Genomic DNA, 15975 nt, shown 5'->3' with positions numbered 1-15975 from the left:
ATGAAGAGCTCATTATGAGAAGAAGGGCCAGCTTGTTAAGAGAGGCCTCAGTTGTAAGAACAGGCCATTATTAGTAGGAGCTCAGCATTAAGAAGAGTCTCAGTTATTAAGAAAGGCTAAGTTATTAGTAAGCTCAATTATTAGTAGAGGCTCAGCTGTAGAAAGAGGTCTCAGCATTAAGCAAGAGTCTCACTATTAAGAAGAGTCTACAGCTATAAGAAGAGTCTCAGCATTAAGAAAGATCTCAGTTATTTAAGAAGAGGCTCCAGTTAGTAGTAGAGGCTCAGTTAATTATAGAGGCTCAGTATTAAGAAAGCTCATTATATAGAAGAGCGCATGTTAAAAAGCTTCAGTTATTAGTAGAGGCCTCAGTATTATAAGCTCAGTTATTAGTAGAGGCTCAAGTATTAGTAGAGGCTCAGTTATTAAGAAGAGGCTCAGTTAAAAGTAGAGTCTCTGTTTTTAGTAGAGTCAGTATTAAGATGAAGTCATGTTATAGTAGAGCTCAGATTCAGTAGACTCAGTTATTAAAGTAGAGGCTCATTATTAGTAGATCTCAGCTATTAAGGAAGAGTCTCAGTTATTAAGTAGGGCTCAGTTATAAAAAAGGTTAGTTATAAGTGAGAGGCTCAGTTATTAGTAGATGGCTCAGTTATTAGTAGAGTCTCTGTTATTAAGAAGAGCTCAGTTATTAGTAGAGGCTCAGTTATTAGTAAGGCTCAGTTATTAAGAAGAGGTCAGTATTAAGTTGTCTCTGTTATTAGTAGAGCCTCTGTAGTATTAAGATCTGAGTCTCATATTAGTAGAGTCTCAGTATTAGTAGAGACTCATTAATAAGTAGAGGCTCAGTTATTAGTAGATCTCAGCTACTTAAGAAGGTCCAGTATTAAGTAAGGCTCATTATAAAAACAGTTTAGAATTTAAGTAGAGGGCTCAGTTATTAATAGAGGCTCAGTTATAAGTAGAGTCTCTTATTAAGAAAGAGCTCATTATTAGTAGAGTCTCTTTATTAAGAAAGAGGCTCAGTATGATAAGTCTCAGTTATAAGAAGAGGTCAGTTATAAAAACAGTTTAGATTGGGAGGAGAATGGATTAAAGTGCTTGCACGGCTGGTCAGCGTTCACTGGCAAACTCTGACGAGAGGGGGTAGCAGGTTCAAGCAGAGTGCGTGCTTCCTTCCACGGCACACCTCAATCAGCACAGAACACTAACAGCTTCTTCCATTCTATCTTGGAGGAGAGCCACTGCTGAGTCGGCAACAGAGAGGTATTTTCAATTTATAGCAGCTTGCTAATCTGTTCCTGGAAGTTTGTTTTAAAAACGTTCCTGTGGAATGAAGACAGGGGAAAGACACATTGTACTCTTCTGGTATTACACCCACCCAGTTAACCCCGAGTAAGTTGCGCTCACACACACACATGTAAAACAATTCTACATTCATACTTTAACCCCGTCACCTGAGCCCTAGCAGGGTGTGTGAACCTCTTTCGAAAATCCTGCCTTTTTCATCTTGACCATTAAATTTTAACCTCATTGGAAGCAAATCTCAAACTGTGATCAGTGGTTGGTGGGGTGACCTTCTTGACCCCCAGTAATCCTCAGTGGGGGCAATCTCAGTATAATCAGTGTTGGTGAGTACCTTCTTGACCCCCGTTAACCTCAGTGGCATGATCTCATTATAATCATGGTTGGTGGAGTTCACCTTTCTTGACCCCAGTAACCTCAGGGGGGCGTATCTCATAATAATCAGTGGTGGTGGAGTGAACCTTTCTTGACCCCCAGTTAACCTCAGGGGCATATCTCATTATAATCAGTGGTGGTGGAGTGACCTTTGACCCCCAGTAACCTGTGCATATCTCATCAATCTGTTCTTCCCTCCACTTTCTATAATCGTGGTGGTGAGTTCACCTTCACTTACCCCCAGTAACCTCAGTGGGCATATCCTCAGTTATAATCAGTGGTTGGTGAGTGAACTCTTGACCCCCAGTTAACCTCAGTGGGGCATATCCTCATAATTAATCAGTGGTGGTGGAGTTGACCTCTTGACCCCCAGTAACCTCAGTGGGGCATATCTCAGTTATAATCATGGTTGGTGGAGTTCACCTTCTTGGACCCTCCAGTAACTCAGTGGGCATATATCTCAGCTATTACTTCACACCCTTGTCTGTGGAGTGAACTTTTTCTTGACCCCCCATAACTTCAGTTGGACATTATCTCAGTTAAATCGTGGTTGGTGTGAGTTCACCTTTCTCTTGAACCCCAGAACTCAGGGTTAGCAATAATCCAATCCATGACTGCTCTGGAAATACCTTCACAACCCTTTCTTCCAAACACTGCATATCCTTAGACGATCACACTCAGCCCGCCTACCCGGATCCTGTATTTAGAGATCCCATGGACAAATCGTATATTACAATAGTGTCAAGTCCTTATAGACAGACGCTCTATCCAGAGCCACACAGAGCAAATCCAGGGTTAATGCCTGGCTCAGGCCCATACTCTACAGATGTTATATGACTAGTCATGCCGGGATTTGAACCAGGGACCTTCTTTACTGTCCCCAATGCTCTTAACCGCCAAGTCCCTGCCCCCGTAGCACCGTGGCAGCAGACAAACAAACTTAACAGTCAATCTGTACAGACCAGTTTTTAGCCTTGTTCTCATTCGGACGACGTGGACTTGGAGCCCGATGTCGGTGCCCTAGTACTCTGCACCAATATGCAAAGAGGAAGCCGACTTTTTTCCGGATCGCTGTTCCCTTACTTCCTCCCTTCTCTCTCCCTGCCGTATCCCCCCCCCTCTTTCTCTCACAGCTTCCTTTGTTTCGCCAAAACTAATTTCAGCCGAGTACATTTCTCTCTGCCCTCATTGTGTGTAGATGAAGATAGCAGCTTCTGTTTTGGCTCACAATGGCGGTGCCCCAAATCCACAACAGACGACTCCAACCCCCCTAACTGTAACCCTGTGAAACACGCCTGATCTCCCCACCCCCCCCTCCAACCACACCGACCTTCAATCTGTGAGCTACGTGTGCAGTGGCGTGGGTAGGTCAAGACTCGCTGCGGGGACTGCGAAGAATGAAGGACGTCCTGAAGATAGCGGATATGAGGCCGCTGAGAGAGAGATCACACCAATAAACAGACAGCGCCAACCAAGCCCAGTTAACTATAAAACGAACAAGGAAAAGACTTCGTCCCCATGAGCCACACACGTCACTCAGTACCCCTTCGCCACAGTGCGCCAGCGCCCCCAACACTGTGAGAGCTGGTAATAAACTCACCACAAACTCCCCTGCGGCTAGGCTCCTCTCCCCCACCCAAACCGCCACCCCTCCCCGCTCTCTATGTCTCCCCCTACCTCCTCCCCGTCTCTCGGCGTGCACCAGTCGTATAGAGAAGAAAAGATTGAAGGAGGGAGAAAAAGAAGAGGACGAAGCGATCAAGAAGTAGTTGTCACTCAAACTAAGAACATGCAAGATCACATTAGGCAAGAAGACCAACTCCCACGATTCAATCGAGTCATATCGTAATCCCAGACTGGAAGACAAATCAGGAGAGTAACAGCCTGTCAGAGACAGAGGATAGCGAACACCAACCACAAAGCAGGACCCCCATCTCTGTTTTCTCTCTATCTGTTTCTCTCTGTCTCCTTCTATCTCTGTTTCTCTCTGTCTGTTTCTCTTCTTGTCTCCCTCTTAATCTCTGTTTCTCTCTATCTGTTTCATCATATGTCTTCCTCTATCTCTGTTCTTCTCTGTCACCTCTATTCTCTGTTTTCTTCTCTATCGTTTCTCTTGGTCTCCCTCTATCTCTTTTCTCTCTGTGTTTCTCTGCTTCTCTCTGGTCTCCCTCTATCTCTGTTCTCTCTGTCTGTTTCTCCTCTATCTCCGTTATTCTGTCTTCTCTCATTGGTCTCTCTATCTTACTGGGTTCTCTCTGGGGTCTGTTTTCTCTTCTTTCTGTGTTTCTCTGTGGTCTGTTTCTCCGTCTGTTCCTCTGCTTCCCTTCTCGGTTTCTTCTGTCTCCCTGCTCTGCAGTGCTTCATCGGTTGCTCTGCCTTTCTCTTTCTTACTCTCGGGCATTTCTCTCTGTCTGTTTCTCTCTGTCTCCCTCTATCTCTGTTTCTCTCCTTATCTGTTTCTCTCTGTTTCTCCCTCTATCTCTGTTCTCTCTTCGGTTTCTCCTTGTCTCCCTCTATATCTCTCGTTCCTCTCTATCTGTTTTCTCCTGTCTGTTCTCTCTCTCAGTATCTGTTGTTCCTCTCTGTCTCTCTTCGTTCTCTAGTCTTCTCTCTGTCTTCTTACTGTCTCTTATCTGTTTCTCTTTGCTTCTCTCCTCTTATGCCTCTGTTTCCTCTATCGTCTCTATTCTGTTTCTCTCTGTTCTGTTTTCGGCTCTGTCTGTTTCATTCTCTGTCTCCTCTATCTCTGGTTCTCTCTTTCCCTTCTTCGTTTCGTCTGTCTCTGTTCCTGTCTCCCCTCTAAACTCTGTTTCTGCCTCTATCTGTTTCTTCTCTGTGTTCCTCTCTATCTCTATCTTCCCCATGCGTGTTTCTCTCTATCTGTGTTCTTTCTCCCTATCTGTTTCTCTTCTACTCGTTTCTTCTTCTGTCGTATCTGTTTCTCTCTGTCTGTCTTCTCTCTGTCTCCCTCTGTCTCTGTTTCTCTCTGTCTCCCTCTTATCCCGGTTTCTCTCTGTCTGTTTCTCTTTGTCTCCCTCTAATCTCTGTTCTCTCTGTCTGTTTCTCTCTGTCTCCCTCTATCTCTGTTTCTCTCTGTCTGTTTCTCTCTATCTGTTTGTCTCTGTCTCCCTCTATCTCTGTTTCTCTCTATCTGTTTCTCTCTGTCTGTTTCTCTCTATCTGTTTCTCTCTGTCTGTTTCTCTCTGTCTCCCTCTGTCTCTGTTTTTCTCTGTCTCCCTCCCCTGCAGTTAGCTTCAATTCAGTCTCTCCATTTCTCTTTTTCTTACTCTCTCTCGCTTTCTCTCTCTTTCTGTCACTCTCTCTCTTTCTCAATCTCACACACAAACTCACAGCCAGGTGCCTAGCAAAACTCTGCAGCATCATTTAGTCTACCCCCTCAACTCCACACCTCTCCTCAACCTCCTCCTCAACCTGCCCTCTTTCTGTCCTCCTCACCCTGTCTTCCTAAGGTCTGGGATATCTGCCAAATTATACAGGTTCTCTCCTCACCTCTTCTCATAGCCACACAATCAACCCGGGAGCTGTAAACCACAGCCCGAGGAAAATGAATTCACAACAGTGTGACACAATGCTCTGAATCAAAATGGCTACAGCCCTGGGACTTGAGGAAGAGTTCACATAAAACAGTCAAGAGAGGAGCAAGAATAACATGTATCTAGAGCTTGCAAATGGAGATCGGCCTGGCCCAGGGGTGCAACTTTCACTGGGGACGGTGGGGCCACATTGTGAAATTGCATTTTTGCCCCCCCCCAGTTTTAGCATTGCAGATGCCTCCGAGCGGTCGGGTAGGCTGTTTGGAGTGTTTAACCGACTGATTATTATAAACGTTTTATTTAAAAAAAGGTATTTCTTCTAAAACCAAAGTTGCGCCCCTGGTCTGGCCAATACACATTTGTTAAAAACAACATGACTTGCAAAGCTGGCATGCTTATGCACATGTGTTTATGTGTATGCTTGGTATCAGTCACCAAAATATGCCATTATTCTACATTGAGAAGAGGTGGTCTCATAAGGAAATCATTCATACGGAAGGAAAGAAAGGAAGGCCTTTATTGACTGTCATCGTGTAATTGATAGTCTGTGGCATAAAACACCATTTTTCTCTCTAACAATACGGCCTATCTTTCATGGTGACCTTGTTGATGCAGCAGGCAGGAGAGACAGACAGGCAGGAGAGACAGACAGGCAGGGGAGAGAGAAAAAAGGTTTTGAAATGGATCTGAATCAGCAGGACGGCACCGGCATAATGCCCTATTGATGCCCATAATGTGTGTGTGTGTGTGTGTGTGTGTGCATGTGTGTGTGTGTGTGTGTGTGTGTGCATGTGTGCCCGCCATTCAGACAGATGGAATACAAGGCAGCAACAGGAAGTTCTGCTAGGCTCCTGACATTCATGCCAGACATAATGAAGCTTGACATTGGAGATCATTGATGCTGATGACAGTCCTTTTATAGAGACGCCAAAGCATTCAGTACCTAAGTACAACTGGAAAATGCTGAAGTGGTATTACAGTTGTGCGTCCCAAATGGCACCTTATTCCCTGTATAGTGCACTACTTTTGACCAGAGCCCATGGAGAGAAGGGTGCCATTTGGGACACAGGGAGAGCATTTCTCGTCTCTTTCCCCTGTGCTGCCCTGAGTTGATAAAGTCCTACAACAGGCACCGATGACATGAGAGGTCATCATTATTGAGGCGCTGGACAATCTGTTTAAAGGTGCGAGGCAGATAAAAGCTCTTGTGTCTGTCGCTTGGCCCTGTGCTCCAGGGCTCCGGGGAGAGTTATGGCTTTAATATGAACACCGCCAGTTCAATTTGTCCTCCGGGCGTCAACGCAACGCTCACCGTGATTACTTTCTTGGCAAGCCGGAGACATTCATTGGCTTAGAGTCAGGATGCGTTTCACAAAGCCCTCTGTTATATGGCGTGGCGGGGGCAGGGTAGGGAATAAAGGAGGAGAGAGGCATCCATGATGTGTCCCGGATGGCACTATATTCTCTACATAGTGCACTAGTTTTGACCAGAGTCCTATAGGCCCTAGTTAAAAGTAGTGCACTACAAAGGGAATACGGTGCCACACACTCTCGGGGAGACCGAAATGGGACCCTATCTCCATCCCCAGAGCTGGGGCTAACATGATAGGATAGGCATAGAAATATAATCTCTAGAATGGGTAACTCCCCACAGGACGTTGAACTAAATGGGAATAACTGTTCTAGAGATTCTATTTCTATGAGGTATGGCTGGAAGACCGGCCAAGTTAAACTCGGGCTCACGATATGAGCAGTTTTATTGTGATTTGATATTCCAAACATATTGCTCACTATATGTCTGCTGCAGGGAGACAAGAGAGAGCATGAGAAAATTAGTTTTGCTTATTCAGGAAGAAAAAAATGAAATCATGCTGGCTCGCTATTTAAAAAGAAGATGGAGAACAAGATATAGGATGAACAATAGATTGTTTGAGTATGTCCAACAGGTAATATGCTGTAACAGTGAACATTTTGCTCATCTCATCTCTCACACACACATCTCTCCATTCCCTCCCTCCAGGATAATTCCTCTCCCCACCAAACAAACCCCCAGTCTCTCACACACCTTATCATTTCCATCTCTGTATTCCCCCAACCCCCTACCTGAATGGTGGGTGGAGAGCGCTGTTTCCTCGTGGTGGTCGTAGACAGAGTGGTGGTGGTCTCTATGAAGGTGGTGGACATCTCAGGTGGCACGGAGGTGGTGGTGCGGGCAGCGCCCCTACTGGTGGGTACATCCCCCACCAATCGCACGCTCCCGTTCACCTTGATGTTGGCGTGGCCTTCGGCAGCCATGTTGAGGACCTTGGGATAGGATTGGATAAACGTTATTGTCTTAGAGTGGACAATTGTCTTAAACACACTATACATTACCCAGTTGACACATATATATAGAGAAATCAGTGGAGGCTGGTGGGGGGAGCTATAGGAGGATGGGCTCATTGTAATGGCTGGAATGGAATAAATGGAACAGAGTCAAACATGTGGTTTCTATATGTTAAATGGAACAGTATTAATTTCATTCCAGCCATTACAATGAGCCCATCCTCCTATAGCTCCTCCCACCAGCCTCCACTGATAGAAATAGGCCTAAATTGCACATTACCCATGTGGGTCTTTCTATAAATAAATGGGGCCCATGTGTGACATTGGGATCAACATTTAAAAATCGTTTGAAACAAAACAAAGAAAATATTTAAATGCAGTTCCACATGTATACTTAGAGAAATATATGCAAATTAGTTCATAACTCCACCTACAATAACATTGGCCTAGGACTATATACATCCTTTAAGCAGGGTTGATTTATACATTAGCAAGTCAAATTCAAGCCCTTTCAGGGACATATTCAAGCACTTCATTTAAATATCCAAGGACCTCAATGTTATACAACTGTGCAGCAAGTAGCCTGGCAGTTAAGGACATTGGGCCAGTAACCAAAAGGTTGCTGGTTCAAATCCCAGAGCCGACTATGTGAAAAATCTGTCGATGTGCATTTGACCCTAATTGTGCCTGTAAGTCGCTCTGGATAAGAGCTCTGCTTAAATGACTAACATTGAATAATTTAGATGTATGTACATATAGCCCTTAATATTGAACCTCCCCCCATTACCACTTTAAGAATAATGCATTTTTTAGGCCTTGCAAAGGATTGATTTCAAGTTATTATTGTAATCTAAAACAATGTATGTGAGAATAATGTGGACTTGCCTGAATAAATCAATTGGATGCATGCATGATGATTTTTCTGTAGCCTATGTGGCCAACACAGGCACATCTAATAAATCCATGAAGAGCAGTAGCCTTAATCTCACCATCTCTGTTTTTATAATATAATATATATATATTATCTTTTGAAAAATATATTTTCACAAAAGTAGTGCACTGGGCCTTATCTGGTATTAGCCGACAGATATAGACATCTGTAGCACCAGCAAAAGCTGATTTTTTTCAGCATCTCCACTTGTATAATTAAGAACAGTATCTTGCCGGATTAAATAGTTGGAAGTGTAAGAGTTGTTGCCCCGTCCCTTTCTCTGTGATGTCATTTTAATTGAATCCAGAAAGAACAAAACCCTGTCCTCAAACATTTACATCACAAGGTGCAAAGTGATGGGCAAAGACACAAAACATCCACAGCAAATTCAATATTTTTCTTTTTCAAATAACATGGAAAACAACCACTTTCTGTGCAGTATTAATTTACCATCCTTACAAACCACTTAATGTATATGTACATTACTGTATTGTACATGGGCTGGTCATCTAGGTTTGTACCTGTTGACTTTCCATCACCATGAAGAAAAACAATGACCAATACAGTAATTGAGTACATTGAGACATCAAGTGGCTTGTGATGATGTGGCTTAGTTGGTAGAGCATGGAGTTTGCAATGCAAGGATTGTGGGTTTGATTCCCACGAGTGACAAGCATGAAAATGTATGCTTGGACAAGAGTCCACTAAAAAGGAATGAAAAGACCATTTCAATTTTCACATAGAAATAAGTTGAATTATGCAAAGTATTTCAAGAAACTAGAAGAGTTTCGTTCTAGTTCTAGTTCAAGAAACTAGAAGTATTATCAGATGAACTGTTTTGTACAGATAATTATCACACTCAAGTTACAATTGCTGGTAAACACTCAAATAGGTCTACATTTAGTTTTTTTTTAAAACAGAAAATTAGTGCACTGGGCCTTTACTAGTCCTGTATTAGCAGACTGATATAGATGTCTTCGGCACTGGGCCTTTACTAGTCCTGTATTAGCAGACTGATATAGATGTCTTCAGCACTGGGCCTTTACTAGTCCTGTATTAGCAGACTGATATAGATGTCTTCACCAACTGGGCCTTACTAGTCCTGTATTAGCAGACTGATATAGATGTCTTCAGCACTGGGCCTTTACTAGTCCTGTATTAGCAGACTGATATAGATGTCTTCAGCACTGGCAAACAGCACATGGTTTTACCACAACAGATTAGCTCTACAAAACCTGTCAACTGAAGCAGCGGGAAACAAACGAAAGTGTCCACATCTCTCACAAAAACGTATCAAAAATGAAATCATGGATAATTATAAGGGAGCAGGAGAACTTAAGAATTGAGTACAATAATTACCAGGACTTTTCCAGCACCAAATTCTGCTCCAAATTCAAGTTCAAGTAAGCTACTTCAAACCCCTTGTGTTGTTTAAAATTGCAGGTGTAACATGGAAACTGAAATGTATTTGTCATGTTATTTCATTTCCATATCATATTGTGAAGAAGCCCACTAGGCGATGTAATTTGTTGTCATTATATCAAGAATAATTCACATGAACAGCGTTGGGTGTCTATCCTGCACAATTATGCACAGTCTATCCTGCACAATTATGCACAGTAGACTCGGTGTCCAATCCGAGGCACAAAGACATATGCAAACATGAACTCATTAACTTGATGCTTTCTGTGTTAAATCTAACGTGACCCTGTTTTAAATCAAGCAGACAACAACAGATTGTCAACATCAATTCGCTAGGGATGTTAGATCCAACTTGGATCCAGGCACAACCATCATCCCCGGCATAATGAATGAGACGTACATCTCTGGACATTCCTCGCAGACACCTTTTTTTCAGCACTCGTGCTGTTGTAGGATGGCATGTGCCACCACAACAGCTGTTCCTCACTTGACTGTCATTCAGAAAATTCCTTCCTGGATCTGATGATGATGTGTGAAATGATCACGGTGTAGCCTATTCAAACAGCTCAACACCAAATGTGCATCCAACAAGTATTATAGGCTACACAATTATTGAATAAGCACGTTAATGCCGTTTTATGTCACACGATTTTGGACAAATCCATCAAGACGCCAACCATGAGAAAGGGTTACAGGTTTTAAATCAACTTATGAATTTCATGGAATATAGATACAGTATGTCACCCCTTCATATCTTAATGTAATGACATGAAACAAATTGTCAGATTATTATCAATGACTTATCAACAGCTGCAACAAGTTGCCCAGCATAGGAAATCCTCCCTGGTGCCCTAGTTTACAGAAAGACCCATGTTTGTCATACACATTGTACACATCTCATACAACCACAATACACATATTTCATTGCACACTACCCTTACACAATTTTCCCAGTGAACTTCCCAAAAATCCTTGGGTTTCCAGAAATCCTGGTTTGAATTCCGGGAAAGTTAACGGAAATATGGGAAAGTTAATGGAAATTTGCAACACTACATGGGAACAAAATAGTTTTTATGTACCTTGAGGCCGTTGTAGTAGAGACCGGACAGCTGTCCCTGGTAGGGACGTTTACGGTCATTACCACCTATAGAGATGGTCGCCTGGGTGTTGAAGATAGTGAGCTGCCGGCCTGAGAGGGGAGGGGGACAGCAGGGAGGACACCATTACAATGCACTTTAATGGGTTGAAATTGATCCATTTAAGTAGTCTGCACTCATAATGTCCATAAGTTGGTTGTACTCAAATCGTTTAAGTACTCTGCACTTCTAATATACTCTAACGGTCATTTGGGGAGAAGCACTGGGAGTCAGCGTAAGTTAAGGTGTGATGTTGCACTGTATCTAGACTGTTGTATATTCAATGTGTCAATGTTTTAATTGCTTTTGCATGTAAATCCATAGAAAAGAAGGTTTGTTAAGTGTGTTTGGAAAAGGTCTTTGTCTTATGAGAGAAAAAGGGCAGAGCTCACCACATTTGCATTGCCCTGAACATTGCAATATAATCATGCAGTTGAATTCTTTTGAACTTACCTTTGTATTGTAATATAATATGATCATATGTAACTAATAGACTCTCGTACATGTCATGACATCCACGGTAAACTTCATTAAACGAGAGTTAAACATCGCAGTCAGAACACATTGCTAATGCATCATTTCTGAAATGAAATATACAAATAACACTTGCTGAATGCAGGGGACTCTTAATTGGAAATCACATTTCTACAACACACACGCACGCACGCATGCACACACACAAACACGCACAAACACGCACAAACACGACACACACACCACACACACACACACACACACACACACACACACACACACACACACACACACACACACACACACACACATCACTGCAGGGTTATTGCGTTTGTCACATTCACAATTCCAGTTAAAATAGACTGGGCATGAAATGACATGGAAAAGGAATATCATATCATCGTAACATCAAAATAAATATCATGTTGATTCATGCATGTAGTAACACTATGGGAATTCAGAAACGTTGGGTTTTTAGATGTTGTTAAAGGGACTTTATAATCATCTTAACAGGTTTAGGCAATGACTTTTAAACATAGTTTATAATGATATTACGTCAAGCAGGAAACTTAGTAGAGTAGAAAGTATCAGGAGCAGCATTCTCCATTGTAATAAACGGTAGCGTGGTAGCGACTAGATAATGAAGAGTAAAACATTGTTTGGAATGAAAGCAGACTATTTCATTCCAGAAGGACTATTTCATTGCAGGCTATTTCAGTGCAGTATGCACAGTGATAGCTCTACACAGCACCAAGATGAGTCTAAAACAATAGGCACCAAATAAGTAACAGTACAAAATATGCCCTCTGTTTCAGTCGTCCTCAAATATGGCATGAGCTTTGAGCAAGACGCTCAATTCATAGTCTCAAGTTTTTTGTTGTTGTTAAAGAAAAGTACATGTTGTTTAACACCTATTGTCTGTACGATTGAGACTTATTTCTCAGATTTGTTCATGTATTGTTTATGGATTACACCAGTCCCTTTAACTGTTCAGCATCAATGATTCAAACTGATTTTAAACAACAATGACAAAAGGGAATGGCACTAAAACAAATCGACGTAAAAACTAACAAAATAAAATTGACAGTAAGTTTAGTTTAATTATGGTTTAAAGGGTTTAAAAAGCAATTTTCATTTCTAGAAGAAGGATTGAGGGGAAACAAGCCAATGACATGACAAGAAAAGAAAAACATTCTAGAACAATCTAGAAGATCTGGTAAAAGGTTTACCTTTCTCCTGTAGCCAATCTTCTACCGGCCTCTTATAATTGAATGGGATTTTCTTATTAGCCATTTGATAGCGCTCAACATCGCTTGGTCCTTTAAAGTTTAGAGAACAGCTTAAAACAGTCGGCAAAGGCAACTGTCAAACAGTCATCATTCACATTTAGACACCGATTTAGAAAAGTTATTTAGCCTTGTTTAGAAAGAAAAGTTAGTTTCAACAGAAATGTTTAGTTGTAAGTTTAATTGAAAAAACTTGGTAAGACATTTTTTTTGTGTGCAAATGGTCAATGGTCTACCTGTGTAAAGCACCGTTTCCAATATTGTCTAACAAATAAACATACACAAAATTCAGTAAAACCATGTCCATGAGACCAGAACACACAAAGAACGTGGAAAGACGTGTGCATTCATGTGGGTTAAACAATACAAAACATTTCAATCTCCATAAAACCTGCATTCATAGAAAAGGATCAAAAAGTTAATTAGGTTTCTCGTCTCAACAGCCCTAATCCGGCAGAGATACATCATTTCCACTGGACAACACCTGTTCTACCTTCCAAAAGTTCCCTTATAGGGTACTACTTGTGACCCGGCCCCTAGGGGGAATAAATCAAGGTAATATGGTGTCATTTTAAACAGAACCCTCCTCTCATATTTCAAGGGCCAAGGAACAAGTCCGTTAAGCAGCAGTATGGAGGGGACGAGGTAGTGAAGGTCTGTAATAAGCAGTCTGATGACCGAGATCTGAGGAGGACACGACATACAGATGAGGTTATTAGCAGATGGTGTGTGTGTGCGTGTGATATTAACAGCATAGTGTGTGTGGCACGTGTCTGTGTTATTACCAGGGTGGTGTGTGAGAATGTGTGCGCAGTGTGAGGTCTCGCTGTCAGTGCTACCCTAGCTGCAACCAGTTCTCCTCTGAGACTAAGGAGAACGTGTTCTAGCAGAAGGAATAACTATTTTATGATGAGTAGATGCAGTAGTGCTTTCTATATTAAGTAAAATCTCCCTCTCTCTCTCTCTCTCTCTCTCTGTCTCTGTCTCTTGGTTTCTTTCTCCATCTCTCTCTATCTCTATCCCTCTTTGTACTGTGTTCAATGTAAATATCTATGAGCTATATATCTAATGTATGTGTCTATAAGTCTGTGTGTGAAGTGCAATATGATATGCTAACATATAGATTATACAATGGCCAATACCATTCCTTTGTGTGCATTGGGATAACATTATGCTGCTGGATCCCTTCACCCACACAGAGGTAACCATCCAATTTGTACGATCACTTTGGGGAGTTCAAATTTGATGGCAATGTTTTCAAACAGCGAGCGGTACTAGCGACGTCTGTGAAGTACGTACTGAATAATGGAGAATGTGAAATGATGTCACTCCCTCGACGAGGATGTTTTGGAGAAACAAAGACACTTTGACAATGTACAGAGGAGTAAAGAATATATTGACTGCAGTGTTTTTGGAGAAGAAGATTGGAAGTGCGATACTTCAGAAGCGTGAACATGGTGAGTGTTCTTCAAACATCTCTTTTAATAACGCGCCGCGGCACGCTCGCCGAGTCAAACGCTCTCAGAGGACAAATCCCAGATATTATAATGTTACAACATGCTTCAGTTCTGCAGGGGGACCTCTTTTTACTCCGCTCCATCACAAATCCCCCCCAAACTATGTGACGTGGGAGGGGAGGAGGGGAGAACACAGAACACACTGACTTGGCTGACGGCTGTTTGGAGTCTCTCTCTCTGCCTTTCTTCTACTTTTATTTCTTATTTTCAGACCAAAGAGAAAGAAAGAAAAAAAATGACGCGGCTTCAAAGCACTCAGGTTAGTGAGTGTTGATAGGAGAGGAGGAGAGGGGAGGAGGAGAGGAGGAAAGGGAGGGAGGGAGAGAGGAGGAGGGGAGAGGAGGAGAGGGGAGGAGGAGAGGAGGAAAGGAGGAGAGGGGAGGAGGAGAGGAGGGAGAGGAGGAGAGGAGGAGGAGGAGAGGAGGAGAAGGAGGAGAGGGGAGGAGGAGGGAGAGAGGAGGAGAGGGGAGGAGGAGAGGAGGAGAGGAGGAGAGGGGAGGGCAGGAGAGGAGGAGAGGAGGAGAGGGGAGGAGGGAGAGGAGGAGAGGAGGAGAGGGAGGAGGAGAGGAGAAGGAGGAGAGAGGGGAGGAGGAGGGAGGAGAGGAGGGAGAGGGGAGGAGGAGAGGAGGAGAGTGGGAGGAGGTTAAAGTAGAAGGAGAGGGGGTGGAGAGGAGGAGAGGGGGGGAGGAGAGGAGGAGAGGAGGAGAGGGGAGAGGTTTAAGTAGAGGAGGAGGGGGTGGAGAGGAGGAGAGGGGGGGAGGAGAGGAGGAGAGGGGAGAGGGGAGGAGGTTTACAGTAGAGGAGGAGGGGGTGGAGAGGAGGAGAGGGGGAGGATGTTTAAAGTTAGAGAGGAGGGGGTGGAGAGGAGGAGAGGGGAGGATGTTAAAGTAGAGGAGGAGGGGGTGAGAGGAGAGAGGGGAGGATGTTTAAGTAGAGGAGGGGGTGGAGGAGGAGGAGAGGGGGGGAGGAGGGAGAGAGGAGAAGGAGGAGGTTTAAAGTAGAGGAGGAGGGGGTGGAGAGGAGGAGAGGGAGAGGTTTTAAAGTAGAGGAGGAGGAGGTGGAGAGGGAGGAGAGGGGAGGGGAGAGGGAGGAGAGAGGAGAGGAGGAGAGGAGGAGGTTTAAAGTAGAGGAAGGAGGGGTGGATGGAGGAGAGGGGAGGAGGAGAGGAGAGAGAGGGAGGAGGTTTAAGTAAGAGGAGGAGGGGGTGGAGAGGAGGAGAGGGGAGGAGGTTTAAAGTAGAGGAGGGGTGCGGAGAGGAGGAGAGGGGAGGAGGTTTAAAGTAGCAGGAGGAGGGGGGGAGGGAGGAGAGGGAGAGGGGAGGAGGTTTAAAGTAGAGGAGGAGAGGGGGTGGAGAGGAGGAGGTTTAAAGTAGAGGAGGGGGTGGAGGGGAGAGGAGAGGGGGGAGGTTTAAAGTAAGAGGAGGAGGGGGTGGAGAGGAGGAGGGGGGTGGACGAGGAGGAGGGGGTCTAAAAAGTAAGAGAGGAGAGGGGAGGAGGAGAGGAGGGGGGAGAGGAGGAGAGGGGAGAATGGAAGGAGGATATTGAGCGGGAAGGTAAGTAAAGACTGCAGGGATGCTGTGTAGCGAAGCCTTATCTGGAGTTAATAAGCACGCTAGCAGGGTTTCTTGCTTTGGCTTAGTTGGCCTTTTAT

General features: G+C 43.7%; 1 protein-coding gene across 3 annotated transcripts in view; it reads right to left on the bottom strand.

Moving 5' to 3' along the window:
- LOC111954320 (neurexin-3b-like) overlaps positions 1–15975 on the bottom strand; it is a 457756-nt gene that overhangs the window by 33007 nt on the left and 408774 nt on the right. For all 3 annotated transcript variants that reach the window (XM_070435771.1, XM_070435769.1, XM_070435770.1), the window contains 3 exons: positions 12752–12841; positions 10992–11101; positions 7338–7538 (listed from right to left, as the gene is read on the bottom strand). In XM_070435771.1, the coding sequence (XP_070291872.1) occupies positions 7338–7538; positions 10992–11101; positions 12752–12841 (401 nt within the window). The remainder of the gene's footprint in view (positions 1–7337; positions 7539–10991; positions 11102–12751; positions 12842–15975) is intronic.

The sequence above is a fragment of the Salvelinus sp. IW2-2015 genome, linkage group LG28, assembly GCF_002910315.2.
Source record: "Salvelinus sp. IW2-2015 linkage group LG28, ASM291031v2, whole genome shotgun sequence".
Classification (NCBI taxonomy): domain Eukaryota; kingdom Metazoa; phylum Chordata; class Actinopteri; order Salmoniformes; family Salmonidae; genus Salvelinus; species Salvelinus sp. IW2-2015.
Note: the sequence above shows the minus strand (reverse complement) of the source record. Positions and strands in the feature narration are given on the sequence as shown.